At 37.4% G+C, this 14,732-nt stretch overlaps 1 protein-coding gene and 1 pseudogene across 1 annotated transcript in view; one reads left to right on the top strand and one right to left on the bottom strand.

Moving 5' to 3' along the window:
- The window catches only part of LOC132309010 (putative callose synthase 6), a 58,748-nt gene that overhangs the window by 8,174 nt on the left and 35,842 nt on the right, over nucleotides 1-14,732 (bottom strand). Inside the window, exons 30-37 of the mRNA XM_059807358.1 lie at nucleotides 10,040-10,149; nucleotides 9,828-9,944; nucleotides 9,664-9,732; nucleotides 9,205-9,394; nucleotides 9,005-9,116; nucleotides 8,678-8,800; nucleotides 8,493-8,611; nucleotides 8,279-8,362 (exon numbers count right to left, since the gene is read on the bottom strand). Of these exons, the coding sequence (XP_059663341.1) occupies nucleotides 8,279-8,362; nucleotides 8,493-8,611; nucleotides 8,678-8,800; nucleotides 9,005-9,116; nucleotides 9,205-9,394; nucleotides 9,664-9,732; nucleotides 9,828-9,944; nucleotides 10,040-10,149 (924 nt within the window). The remainder of the gene's footprint in view (nucleotides 1-8,278; nucleotides 8,363-8,492; nucleotides 8,612-8,677; nucleotides 8,801-9,004; nucleotides 9,117-9,204; nucleotides 9,395-9,663; nucleotides 9,733-9,827; nucleotides 9,945-10,039; nucleotides 10,150-14,732) is intronic.
- LOC132310524 (cytochrome c oxidase subunit 3-like) lies at nucleotides 6,182-6,985 on the top strand (annotated as a pseudogene).

The following is a 14,732-nucleotide window of genomic DNA, read 5'->3' as shown; positions in this document are numbered from 1 at the left end:
AGTCCATGAGGTCGCGAAGGTTTGTGGTGGCGCTCACTCTAGATCAACGAATGTCCTGTGACTGCCATGTCAAAGATATGAGGTCACAGGACATATGCAAGAAAACGCTCGAAGGGAAACAACATAAAAAAGTACATAACCATAGCTGCTGAAGTTGTATCAACCACACGAACGGACAATGTCTTCCTTTATCAAGTCATGGAGAGAAAAGGGTGCCCTGAAACATTGAAGCTAAAGGAAGACGCTGACCGTGTCCAATACTGATGGGAGAGATCGCGGCTCTATGGCCGCTTTTCCTTAAGCCTCATATGCCCCCCTAAAGGGCACGTCACGAGGCAAGTGGCCAACAAAGCAAAGAAGCATTCCCTCCACGGTCCTTCCTTTCATCCGCCTTTGTCTATTCGTTCCATCCGCTGTTCTAGATCCTGTTGCGAGTGCTGAAAAAAGGGTTCCCTAAAAACAATTTTGACCAATTTTTCTCTTGCGGGTCATGGACCCCGTTTTAGAATTATAATGTAGTCCAGTATACAAGGGTGTTTAAGGCTTGGGGTGTGTCATGAGAGAACACTGAAAAACTGTAGGAAAGAGAGTGAGAGAGAGAGAGCTAGGGTTAGGGGGGCTTAAACTTGTAACCTCCTCATTTGCACATCGTGAAATCTTTCGCCGAATCTTTACCGTGGATGTAGGCTTACACCAAACCATGTAAATCTTTGTGTTCATTGTGTGTGGCTTGTTTACTATTCTGTCGTGATTTTTGATTTGTTCATAGTTCGTGGCATTTGTCGTAACAAAACCCACAGCTAGACCTAACCATTTTATTCTACCTACAAAAATCCCGTTTGACATAATCCACTTAATTTCCTAAAAAATTCAACCCTGAAACCCCAAAAGAAACATAATACTTTTGTTAATGTTTCTTGGCACTATTTACAACATTACCCACCAATTTGTTTATCCTTGCCCACTTATAACCCCAGACGTTACCACTTTTCTACACCATTCCAAACCCTAAGCCTTCATAAATTTCAATGCTATTTAGCGAGATGGAAACTAATAGCAGTTGGCCACTAAAACCATCCTTAGTGTTTCCCTATATTTAAGGTTATCAGCCAAATCAGAGATTGGCAATCTAGAAATCTGTCTCAAAAATTGTAAGTTATCACATTTATATGACAGCTAGAGATATTTTTTTGTCTGATGGATCAAGTCACATTTTTGTAATGTTTTCTTTCTGCAGTAATTTCAATTTGCTTTCGGTATACTACCATGATTTATAGAAATAATCATATACATATTTCAAGCTTTGCGAGGAAACATATCCTTCTATAACATCAAGGATTTATAGAGAATACAAAAGCTTAGTATCTAAGAAAGTTTCAATACTTATGCTCCGTTTGGTTGGAGGGATGGAGAAATGGATGGAAGGGAGAGGGGGAAGGATGAATGAGGCATCCCCTAGTGTCTACCTCACTTTTTGTTTGGATGAATAGAAAGGATAGTAGAAAGGGTTGATGGAGTGACAACTTTTTTTGTTTGGTTGGAAGTAAGGAAATGGAAGTTTTTATATACTTTTACTAATATACCCTCATTGGAGTAAGGAAGTGCAACAAATAATTATACAAAAGAGAAAAAGCTTTAAAACATGGCAAAAAAGTAAATTACAAGAAGATTTAGACATAAAATAAACTCAAATGTGAAACAAAGAAGATAGTAAGTAAAGCTAAACAAAGCTCACTAAGAGCCTGTTTGGCGTTGCTGTTGTAATGATAAAAACTCTTTAATTAGCAGAACTGTCATAAAAGTGCTGTGGTGATGCATTATATAAAGTATTTTTTATATTTAAAGTACTTTTAAATTTGTTTGGTAACAATATTGCTTAAAGCACTTTTATTACTAATTTTACTATATTATTCATACAGTAATAAACATGTGCATTACTTAAATATGAATAATTTAAACATATTTAATTCACATTTATTTCTATTTGATATAATTTTTTTCTAAGTAATAAAATACACATATTTACACAATTTTTTTTCGGTATAGCAATATTTACACATATAATATTTAATAATGAAATTTAACAAAAGAATGATATTTAATGGTTATAAGCATGTATACCTATATGCAAACCAAAACCATAACCCATATGATGCATCAATACGACCAAAGGTGAAAACTTTATTTACTAAACGTTTTTGACCTAGTAAGCTTGTAATTATAAGAATTAAAGAGGGATTTGATTGTCAAAAAAAATTACATACTACCGTCTACGCATAACGCAATTTCAGAAGCTCCAATTTCTAGCTTCAACAAAACGCGCCTTTTTTTTATTATTATTAAACCTCTACTCCCTAAACGCGCTTTTTTCTTCACCAAACACCACAAAACTCTATTTTTTAAACTCAACGCGCTTTTTAAGGCTACAAACGCAATCCCAAATGGGCTCTAAATGTCTTAAATGAAAAACTAGGCACAAAGGAGGGCGAGAAAAATGTTTATAAATTAGCAAAGAATAGAGATAGATCAACTAAAGAACCAAACCAAATTAAATGTATTAAAGACAAATAACACAATATTAGTCACAGAAACTGATATTTTAACCAGTAGGAATAATTATTTTCGAAATCTATTACATGAGGAATACCCTAGAGAAGAAGTAGAAGGAAATGAACTTAACATAGGACATCGATGAGGAGGTAGAGGACACACTTAAGAGATGGGGAGTAATAAAGCCGTAGGTATTATACCAGAAGAAATACAAGAGAGATCTTATAGCCCAATATATAAGGGCGCTTAGGGTTTGAAGTGGTAGAAGAGAGAGACTCTAAAATTTGTACAGAAACAGAGCGAGGGGCTGAAAACTTGTAATCTTCGATTTGACACAGTGAAAACTTTCACCGGATCCCAACCGTGGACGTAGGCTGTTGCCAAACCACATATAAATCTGTGTATTCTTTGTGTAGTGTGTTTACTTTTTTGTCGTGATTCTTGATTCAACTTGGGTTCGTTGCGTTTGTCATAACAGGCTTGAATGAGAATTAGGAAAGGGTTACTTTTCTAACATCTCTATAAACTACATCCATGTATTTATATTAGTTAGAAATATAATTTAAAATAATTATTTGGTCAAATCCCACGATTCTAGGCTAACAAAACCCATAGAGGCTTGGTGAACATTAGGAAACGTTGGAATTGAATGGCTAACAAAATTATTTAACAACATTCTAAAAAAAGGCATGATGCCTAACAAGTGGAGAAAAGTACAATAGTAACGATTTACAAAAATAAAAGGGGATATACCAAATTGTGGCAACTATAGAGGAATTAATATAATGAGTCATACAATATAAAAATGTAAAAGAATAATAGAAAAAAGACTAAGGAAAGAATCCACGGTATCCGATAACCAACTCGGATTCAACAATGGAAGCTATCTGCTTGCTTAGACAATTAGTTGAAGAATATAGGAGTAAGCAACAAGATCTATATAAGGTTTTTATAAATTTAGAAAAAAAAAAAACATATGATAGGGTCCTGAGAGATATAATTTGGTGGGCCTTACAAAGAAAACAAATTTCCTTACAAATCATAAAAATTATCCAAGATATATATCTGAATACAAAAACTAAAGTTTATACCATGTGTGGTGACACTAGTTAAGTTTTTCATAAAAGTAGGATTGCACCAAGGATCAGTGCTTGAGCCCATATCTATTCGCAATAATCTTAGATGAAATAACAAAAGAATTCCAAAATGAGATTCCATGGGGAATGATGTTTGCTGATGATATTGTGCCTTTGCATATCTCTAAAAGAACTTGGCAATAACATTAGAGACGTGGAGAAATGCATTAGAATCGAAAGGTTTGAGAATTAGTCAACTAAGACCAAGTATATGGAATGAAAATTTTATAATGATTCAGATATCGATAATATAATGATAGCACTTCAAAACCAATGGATTACTCAAAACAAGCACTTTCGGTATCTAGGATCAATAATACAAAGGGATGGAGAGATAAATAGTGATGTAACAAGTAAAATTGGAGCGGAGTGGACAAAATGGAGGCAAACTAGTGGAATTTTATGTGATAAAAGAATCACACATAGGTAAAAGGAAAGTTCTGTAGGACCGTTGTTAGACCAATTATGTTGTATGGATCGAGAGCGTTGAGCCCTAAAAAAGAAACAACACCACCACCTTCATGTAGCGGAAATGAGAATGTTAAGATGGATGAATGGAGTGACTAGAAGATGTAGAGTCACTAATGACAGTGTGAGGAAAATTAGGTGTACACCCATTGGGGAGAAAATTCGAGAGAGTATACTTAGATGGTTTGGACATAAACATCGGAGACCTAGTGACACGCTGGTCAAACAAGGAAGACTGTTTGTAATAGAAGGTAAGAGACGGAGAAGGCGGCAAAAAATAACATGGGATGCTTATGTGAAGGCTTCAACAAGAAGCATCTGAGCAGCATCAATATGAAGAATTCGAAACAGCTCAGATACCAATTCATATCCACACAAAAGATTCTGAAACAACTAATGGAACGGAACTCTTGGAAACGTGAGCTAAGACTCCCCTTTCCCTTTGCCTCAGACCTTGCTCGAAGGCCTAGAGACTGATCCTAGGCTTAGACTTAGAACATCCGCACTTTGATTCGTGCTTGAAGTACCTCGTTAAGTACTCCTGGCGGTACCACACTGAAGTGATTGGTTAATAGAAGGTCGGAAAGGAGTTCGTTTAGAAGTTGCTTGCATAGTTGTTATTTCGTAGTAGGTTTAGGATCATCCGATGAAGATGGGATCAACTTCAGCATGACGAAGTGCTTCTTTGTCAACATACCCCTGCGTTAAAAGCAGAATTACCTAATGCATTGAGGAAAAGAAGTGAGGGGTAAAGTAGGAGTTTTTCGGGGACATTGCTAGAAGTGCAGAGCTCTACTCGTACGCTGGCCAGAAAACTATTGGATTCTTCGGGCATTTCGATGAATGCCTTAAGTTTAGGTCCTCACCAGTAGTGAAAATCCTTGATCATTAGATTTAGTAGAGCTAACACGACAGCAAGCGGCTTAATACATGCAAGTCTATGTACGACTGGGATGGTGAAAGCCTAGAAAATCACATCCACACTCACAAGAAGATGTTCTAACCACTACTCTTCTATGAGCTCTAAAAGAGTGATCTGGCCTATTGTTGTTTAGTAAGGGTCGTACAGCTGAGCCTCCCGCCTTGTAATTTACACCGAGCAATTGCAGAGACTTCACTCCATCCACTACCCTACCCTTAGCATCAAGGAAGGGATACCTTTACTTAACCGAGGCTAAGGGCGAAGTGAAGCTATGGACCTAGCGCGAATATCATTCTTGGTTTCACTTTTGAGTCCTATTTGGGTCCAACCCTTAGATATGGATCAAAACCGGTTTCCAGCTAGCTAGAATCGGCATTGAGGAGCTCTTCCTTATAACCCCGTACGTTTCTTAATAGAGACTCTTGAATCTTTCCCATACGATACGACCCTTCACGAGTCAAAACTGGAGCGCCATCCGTTGGTGGACTCTTCTGATCTAACTAAGAACAGTGAAGGCTGTAATCATCGTTTTCAGTGTTTGCGCGAACAAGTGTATATATAGGTGACCACCAAAGAGAGAAGTTGAAAAGTGGAACATTCACAAACTTGACTACGTCCGGATACACTTTCTATAGATTAGATGGCCATAGTCAAGGCTGCCTTTAGATTGAGCCCTCTTTGGGTATAAGTGAACGGGCTAGAACTTGGCTAAAAGCCGAAAGGAAATGGGAGAGTCAGCCCTTCCCACCTATCAAGTTTCATAAATGAATGCAGCCTCAACCAAAGAGATCAACTTGCGCCTTTCTTTTAGGCCACCGGCGGCGCAGAACGAACTAATCCTAGACCAGCAAGTTTTCCGAAACCGAACTGAATGGAATTGTTACTTTCCTAGAAAGAAGGCCCATTTTCCCACGTAGTTCGTCAGTCAAACCAACGATTCTCTTCTCAAAGTAATAGAGAGCTCTTTTTCTAGTTCGACTTCTATCAATGCAATGAAAGAACCATCCCTTCCTATTTCTTTTTCCTGTCAGATAGAAAGAAACTCACTTTAGGGGGGGGCGGGGGGGGTTGTTGTTGTTGTTGTTTACATACAACCGAGGTAAAGTGGTTGATGATTGAATCTCATAGGCATTCTTCTCATTTGGTAGATCCAAGTCCATGGCCTATTTCGGGTTCACTCAGAGTTTTGGCAACCACCGTAGGAGGTGTGATGTACATGCACCCATTTCAAGGGGGTGCAACACTTCTCAGTTTGGGCCTCATATTTCTCCTATATACCATGTTCGTATAGTGGCGCGATGTTCTACGTGAATCCACGTTGGAAGGACATCATACCAAAGTCGTACAATTAGGACTTCGATATGGTTTTCTTTTGTTTATCGTATCGGAGGTTATGTTCCTTTTTGCTCTTTATCGGGCTTCTTCTCATTCTTCTTTGGCACCTACAGCAGAGATCGGAGGTATTTGGCCCCCAAAAGGTATTTGGGCTTTAGATCCTTGGGAAATCCCTTTTCTTAATACCCTTATTCCCCCTTCATCCGGAGCTGCCGTAACTTGGGCTCATCATGCTATACTTGCGGGGAAGGAAAAACGAGCAGTTTATGCTTTAGTAGCTACCGTTTCACTGGCTCTAGTATTCACTGGCTTTCAAGGAATGGAATATTATCAAGCACCCTCCACCATTTCGGATGGTATTTATGGTTCTACCTTTTCCTTAGCATCCGGCTTTCATGGTTTTCATGTGATTATAGGTACTCTTTTCTTGATTGTATGTGGTATTCACAAATATCTTGGTAATCTAACCAAGGAGCATCACGTTGGCTTTAAAGCAGCTGCATGGTACTGGCATTTTGTAGATGTGGTTCAGTTATTCCCATTTGTCTCTATCTATTGGTGGGGAGGTATATGAAGGAACGAATCAGTGGATTCAGGAATGAAAGCTCGAAGACAAAGAGAACCGGGCTTTTTCGAAGAATAACTGCTGCTTTTCCACTCCCTTTTCTTATAATATACAAAAAACTTTATTCCACTTTCCTACCAAATCTCGCTTTATTCTGGCACATAAATGAAGGGATCGAAGAGATTATGGCAGATATGTTCACCAAGAAATGACTCGAAATTGGATCTTGGTCTATTTGAGATTGTTCCTTTTAATCATAATTAAAGACGTTTTCTTGTCTCTCGTTTCTTTTCTGAACAAATCGAAGAACCTAATGGATCAAATCATCAAACTTGAACTCCGGCTGACTTTACAAAGGACCCCCGGTTGGAATTGACATGTAATAGAAGAGTTTGGAGAGAGAGAATTAATGTGGCCAACCCCATTCATATGGGATTAAGGCAAGAATGATGATGTCCCTCATTAATCAAGTTGATCAGTCATGCACATTGACTGGTGACTACTCATGCTTAACTATGAGTTCATGACTTCTAGCCAAAACGTGTATACTGATCAATGAATGGGTCAAGTATAAATTTACCAGTTGCTTTTCAAGGGTCTATTGTCAACGTAGTTCGAATTGTCCATGACTTCTAGCCAAAAAGGTTTATACTGATCAACAAATGGGTCAAGTATAAATTTACAGGTTGCTTTCCAAGGGTCTATTGTCAACACAGTTCACATTAGGGTGAACCCAATTCTCGAATTTGCTCTGGCAGCTTGGGCAAAACTCACGAGGTAGGGTTAAAATAGATGAAGGTTAAAACAAGTCATTTTGTAAATTGATGAAGATTAAAATAGGTATTACATAACTGTAGGTTAATTTTCATTCTTTCTCTCCTCTCATTCGCCCAATTTTGGGTGGATAAAAAATTGGTGGTTAGGAGGGATGCTTCCTCCCTCTCTTCCCTTCCTTCCGACCAAACAAGGGAAGCCTCTCGTATCCCTCCTCTTTTCCTTTCCTCCTCAATCCTTCCTTCCAACCAAACGGAGCATTAATCCATATCCAAAATATATTTTCAAGCTTCACAAGAAAACATATCTTCTTTCTATAACATCGAGAGTTTGTACAGAATATAATAGCTATCTAAGCAATTTATATTACTAAATCCGTATCCAGACAAAAAACCTATACACATCAAACAACAGTATCGAGCAAGTCACATTTTAAGATAATTGTTTTAAACATAATATCTCATTTATTTTATTGTTTTCTCTCTCTTTTTTGGGTTAGGGTAGGGGAGCCGGGTGAGACGGCCTTACCTTAGAGGGTTTGCCAAAATTCGTTGCCCGATAGTGACAAAACTAGTCTCCTGATTGGACATGAACCAAGCAAGTGACGAAACACTGTAAATCAAAAGAGGGACCAAATAAGAAAATGTGTAACTATCATGCATATTCTTAATCTTCTTGCTGCTTTATCTAATCCTAGCTATAACATTGATGAAGATCTACATGTATACATGGTAAAGCCAACCTTCCAGTAAAAATATGCTCCCTTAGTCCCAATATTGTTGGTCTTCGCTGTCCATGATGAGACTTCAGAAATTCCCCCAATACATTTCTCATTTTGAAAGCTTCCTCAAGGTAATTATCCTGAAGATGAACAGTAAGTCACTTGGTAAGGTATCTTCAATTGAAAAGAACAAAAGTTGAAATTACCTGATTCATGTCTATGGTCTGCAGGGCTTCTCCACGAGTGAAAATTATGGCATGATTTTGATTTTCAGGTTTCCCTTCACCAATATCTGTTGGAGGACCTGGAAGCTTGATACGATATATTTCCTAGCAGTGCAAAAGGCAAGGAAATATATAAGCAACATGTAAAGAAATAATTTCCTTATCTGCTTATATTATAACAAGTGACCTGAAAAGGCACCACCTAAAACAATTGTTATCAACATTATTGCTAAATTATTTCTAAAACGACATTTCTTTAATAGAAATAATCCCCTTTTTCTGCATTTCAATTATTGTTGTACATAGTACCTCGTCCAACTTATCCCCACCCTTGACCAGAACAGAGTAATAGAACTTCTCAGATTTTCCATTAACCATCTCCTCCCTCTCATCTATATAAGCAACACGTAAAGATCGATGCCTGAAAATTTTATTGGAGGATTAGAATGTCAACATGTCTGATCACCATTGACAGCTATGAACAGTTGCTTTCAAAGAGAATAACTTACTTTAACATGAGACTCAAAATGTTCTGGTAACAGATTTGGTCACGACTATCACCGGATTTCTTTTGAGCACCATAGACCTGACAAGAAACAACATAGGTGAACTTCAAATCTGCCAAAGCTCCTGCACGATCCGTAAAATCTCTATGATCCTCCATATTCATAGCAATGGTCCGGTAGCCATCAAAAATAGCTGCAAATGACACATGGATAATGCATAATCAATTAGCTTGACTTTTTTTTCATTATTTATCTTATAGAATTGCAACTAAAAGGTGAAGATGTGTGACTTGACAACCACAGGCTTAGCCCAAGGGGTATCTCCTCCTCCTTCCAAAAGGAAGGTTGAGAGTTAAGAGTCCCCAATGGGACAAAGGGGCGTGTGAACAATCTACCCAACACAAAAAGAAAGACAAAAAGACATTTAACGGTAACACATTATCTATGACAAAAATCACTAACCACTATCTCCACCAAAATCGAGAAAGCATTGAAGCTCGAGAGCCTGTCTGTAATACATCATCCCTCTCACTGGAAGAAACACATGAGCATAACAACATAACTTGAGACTACTACATACACATTGCCAGAGTGAGAGAGTTGAACCTGTTTAGTTTAATCCAAACCTGTTCTAGAAAGTGTCTGCCCTCTATAAGATACCCACTCGCGAGTTGATTCCATCACGTCTTTGCCATCAGAGAATTTTGGATCATGTATTCGATCTTGGAAGTTTTTCCATTCATCTAGTATGCAGTTTCAATAGGCAATCAAAGAGTATAAATTTTATAGTTATTCTGCCTAAAGATAACCACAGTGAAGCAATGGGTTTCAAACTCACCAGGATATATTTTCTGAAGGTAAAACAAAGTTGATATTCCATCCTCATTTTCCTTGTTGAGCTCCTCTTCAGAATAAAGAACATCTTCTTTGTAGTATGGAGTCAATACACTAAATTCATTTAAAAAGAAGTGAATTCAATGCTAGGATAGCAAGATAGTGATAACAAATCTCAAAACAATGTTCTAATATTCAAATAGAAGTGCATGCATTATACAATACAAAGCAGGTGAGCAAATCTTAAAAGTATATTGAAAGGAAGCACAATATTGAAAACGGAATTCAGCAATTGTATAACAACCATATCAACAACTTATCTTTATATTAATTGCAGCAACTACATTCATGTTGTGGAAAATGATGAATAAGTACGTGTTGAAGATTTACTGGAGGAATCAGTAGAGGAAAATCCTCCAGTATTGATTCTCTTTCCTATTATTGAAGATTTACCGTTACTAGAGGAATCAGTGGAGAATAATCCTCTAGTATTGATATTGTTTCCTATTTTCTCTCTTTCCACTATCATCATTTCTTTTCTTATATAGAGTGTTGAAATATCTATATTATTTTTATTTTTATTTTTATTAACTGTTTTTAGCCTTTTATTAGGTGTTTTATGTAAGATTCTTATAATCATGGGATCACGTAAATAAGATACCCGTAATCATGGGATCGCGTAGATTTTGGCATATTTCCTGTTTTTCTTTGATTTGGTTTCCTTTCTTTGTACCATATTCTTGTATATAAATATAGCTCTTGGCTCTCGGTTTGAGTAAGCCAAAAACCCAAAAACTCTTCTTTTTAGAGGAGCCTCCACCATTGTATTGAGTATGAAAAAGAGAGAGAATATAATAAAAGTGATGTAGCCCTTTGGGCTTTGTGTGTCTATCCTTTTGTTCTTCATATTTAATTTCTGTCTTCAATTTTTATATCTTTCAACATGGTATCAGATCAGGTTAAATTTGGATACCTAACATAAGCTTTGTCCTCTTCTTTTTTTTTTTTTTTTTTTTCATCTCAGCTTCTTTCTTTCTTTTATTGCATTGTTAACTTCTGTGCATTGTTGTACTTTTGTTTTCTCTGTGTCATTTGGATAAAGATTAAAAAAAATAAAAATAAAAAAAATTGTATTTCTCTGTAATACAAAGATGACCTAGGAAAAAAAAAAGAAAAAAGAAAAAAGAAAAAAATATATAGACCCATTTATTGATTTCATGTTCAACATTCTTTAGCTCCTTTCTTATTGATCTCATGCTCAAAGTTCAAAGTTTTCCTTGCTTAAGCATTTGTACTCGGATTATCTCGTCTCTACTATCATGGGTGAGTGGGTGACAAATCGGAAAACAAGGACTCTCTTTTTCGGCTTGTTAAAAATTGTCTCAAATTCCTATTCTAATTAGCTTTCTATTTTAGAGTTGTATTTTGTAAGGAAATTTCTTATTAAGCAAACAATCCTTGTTGAACAAGGAATTGAATTTGTAACTCTATAAATAGGCACCTAGGCTATGGGTTGAGACTTATGAGATTGAGAGAGATTTAGTCTCGTGAGGGAGTTGATGGGTAGAGGTAGTATGCGGGTTGGTAAAGTAGGAAAAACACCGGTGACGCTGGTAGCGAGGAAATAGGCTTGTGGAGTGGTGGTGTTGGTACTCTATTAGTGTAATATCTCTACGAATCATAGTGGAATCTCTTCTCATCCATGGACATAGGCCGGTTTTGGCTGAACCATATATATCTTGTGTTTGTGCGTGCTTGCTTTGTTGGCTTTCATTGATCTTTATTTATTCACGCACTTCCGCTGCCCTAACAAATTGGTATCAAAGCCAAAGGTGAAGGAAATCTAGAAAACACAAGAAGTCTCAACATGTGCTACAAAGGGCTTCAGTTGTAGGTGGAGTCAATCAGCTTGGTTACATGGCATGGAGCTCGAGTAGTCAAGGTGGAGCCTTGGAGGTTTGACTGATCGAGCAACGTATAATATGGACAATCAGAGTTTTGCAGGAGTATCGTCAAGATTGAAGCAGCAAAAGAATTGTTTTGATCAATGCTATGGGGAGCGATGATTGGCTTGATGGAATTTGAGCCAAGGTGGAAATTGTTGGAAATTGTGTCTCAAATTCCTATTCTAATTAGGTTTTCTATTTTAGAGTTGTATTTTTTGAGGAAATTTCTTATTAAGCAAGTAATCCTTGTTGAACAAGGAATTGAGTTTGTAACTCTATAAATAGGCACCTAGGTTATGGGTTGAGACTTATGAGATTGAGAGATGTAGTCTCGTGAGGGAGTTGATGGATAGAGGTAGTATGCGGGTTGGTAGAGTAGGAAAAACACCGGTGACGCTGGTAGAGAGGAAATAGGCTCGTGGAGTGGTGGTGTTGGTACTCTATTGTTGTAATATCTCTAAGAATCATAGTGGAATCCCTTCTCATCCATGGACGTAGGGCGGTTTTGGCTGAACCAAGTATATCTTGTGTTTGTATGTGATTGCTTTGTTGGCTTTCATTGAGCTTTATTTATTCGCGCACTTCCGTTGCCCCAACACGGTTCATGACTACTACCAAATTAAAGGGTCCAATTACCTTCAATGGTCTCGAGCAATCCAAGTTTTTTTAAAAGCTCATGGGAAACTTTCCTATATCAAGTCACCCAAGCCCAAGGAGGAAAAACAGACTGACGCATGGGAACAAGAGGATGCAAAGATTATGACCTGGTTATGGAATAGTTTGGACTAGAGGTGTTCAATAATGTCTCGTTTCTAGAGTCTTAAGGAGATTTGGGATGCTCTCAAAGAAATGTACTCGTCAGAAAAAAATATTTCTCGAATCTACTAGTTGTACCAAGATATCTTTTCTCCTGAACAGGGTGATCGTTCGGTTGAAGAATATTATTCAGAACTGAAAGGTATGTGGGAAGAGTTTAATGTTTATCAGCCTTTGACTACAGATTTAAAGACCTAGAAACAACACAAAGAGGAATTTCGGGTAGCAAAATTTCTCTCCGAACTTCGGCCAGAACTTGCTTCCATTAGTTTGCAGATTCTAAAGCAAACAGAATAAGAAACAAGTATTCTTACAACTGTAAGGGAGACTAAGAATACTCCAATCACCGTCGAAGCCTAGATTTCTAAAGGGAAATCTGGGGGAAAGCCTTAAGAATTGTTATAACTGATAATAATCTCAAAATATATTAATAAAGACTTGGTTACAGCAAACATAGAGGCCTGTCCCTTTTATAATACTACTATTAATGACACTTGACTTTTCCTAGAATGACTCTTAGAATTCCCACACAACATTAATAAGTCTTTACCACTTTCGTAAGTGTACTTGGTAATTCCAAAGCTTAGTAAAACAAGGACTCTTTGACTTTTCTTCAAGGCACTTTCCAAGGCATCATTGACTGCCTCAATCCTGACTATAAGTACCCTTAATAATTTGCATCAGACCCTCCTCCTTGAAGAAAACTCAACCTCGAGTTTGAAACAATTTACCACGATCAATGAAGAATCTGAGTAAAGCCTTCCATCATTTCTTTCTTCGTTTCCTTACTTGAGCAAAGCAAAATAAGCTTCTGTCGCTGACAAAGAATACCTTTGAATGAACTTTCCCAGCTCTCTTTTGAAATTTAGCAGATTGCCAAAACCTGCTTGACAAGAAATCAGGAACCAAGGCCTGAATTAATCTGATTTTTGCATTGCAACATCGGGCCACATGTCGCTTTAAGAATCCATCCCAAGTCATCCCAAGTCATATCACGAATACGGAATTCATGATTTTTCAACTCCAAGAACAAAGAAGCTTCATTACTAACCAAGTTATTCAAGCAACCAAAATCTAATGTAATACCTGTTGTACCACATACCATATGAAGTTCAACGTTTATATCTTCAGATTCCCCTCCGTGAGAAGACGTTGACAAATCAGATTTATTCTTTTTTCTCTCAATAGCTGCTAAAAATATGCGCTGAAAATTTTCCTTATTGTATGGGCATACAGAATAAATAGCGTCCTCATGACCCTCAAAAGTGTATTGCTTAGAACCAGTAGCAACATCCCAAACCTTGGTTGTCTTGTCCTCTCCACAAGTTATGAAGCATAACTGTTGGCTTGGATTAGAGAAAGCAGGATTAACATGAGCATTAATCTCTAGATTGTTTTGTATATCCTCACCAGCATGATAGGAATATTTCTCCAAAGTGTGCTTGGAATTTGCTACACCCAAAAGGATGCCATCAGGACACCATATCACTCTGTCCACTGACGCAGCACACTCATTAGAAGATGCCTGCAAAGTCATTGAACATCATCCAATGTCATAGACCTTGAAATTTCTAGAAGCAAACTCCTCCCTACCACCAACTTCCCATGATGCAACATCACCAACATTCGTCGCAACAAGAAACAGAGTTTGTTGCACTGGACGGAAATCCATGCTCTTGACAGCAGATGCCTTATTCAGATTTGCAGCTAGAGTTCCATGTGGAGCAGGTTGAATTGTGACAACTTCTTCAACTTTAGACAAGTTGCTAATTTCTTCCTTAGATTTGTCCTCCTCTTTTTTGTCCTCTTCAATCTCAGCTTCGTTCTATGCTGATTGATTTTCAGTTGCTGCGATATTCGATTCCATTGCATCATTCACCAAAGAAATTTTGTCTTTATGTTCCTCGTCCTTTTTATCAAATTCTTCAAGCGATA

The sequence above is a fragment of the Cornus florida genome, unplaced genomic scaffold (assembly GCF_030987335.1).
Source record: "Cornus florida cultivar Cherokee Brave unplaced genomic scaffold, ASM3098733v1 CherokeeBrave_3.0.0_Hap2_Chr05, whole genome shotgun sequence".
Taxonomy (NCBI): domain Eukaryota; kingdom Viridiplantae; phylum Streptophyta; class Magnoliopsida; order Cornales; family Cornaceae; genus Cornus; species Cornus florida.
This window is presented reverse-complemented; position numbering and strand designations above follow the sequence as displayed.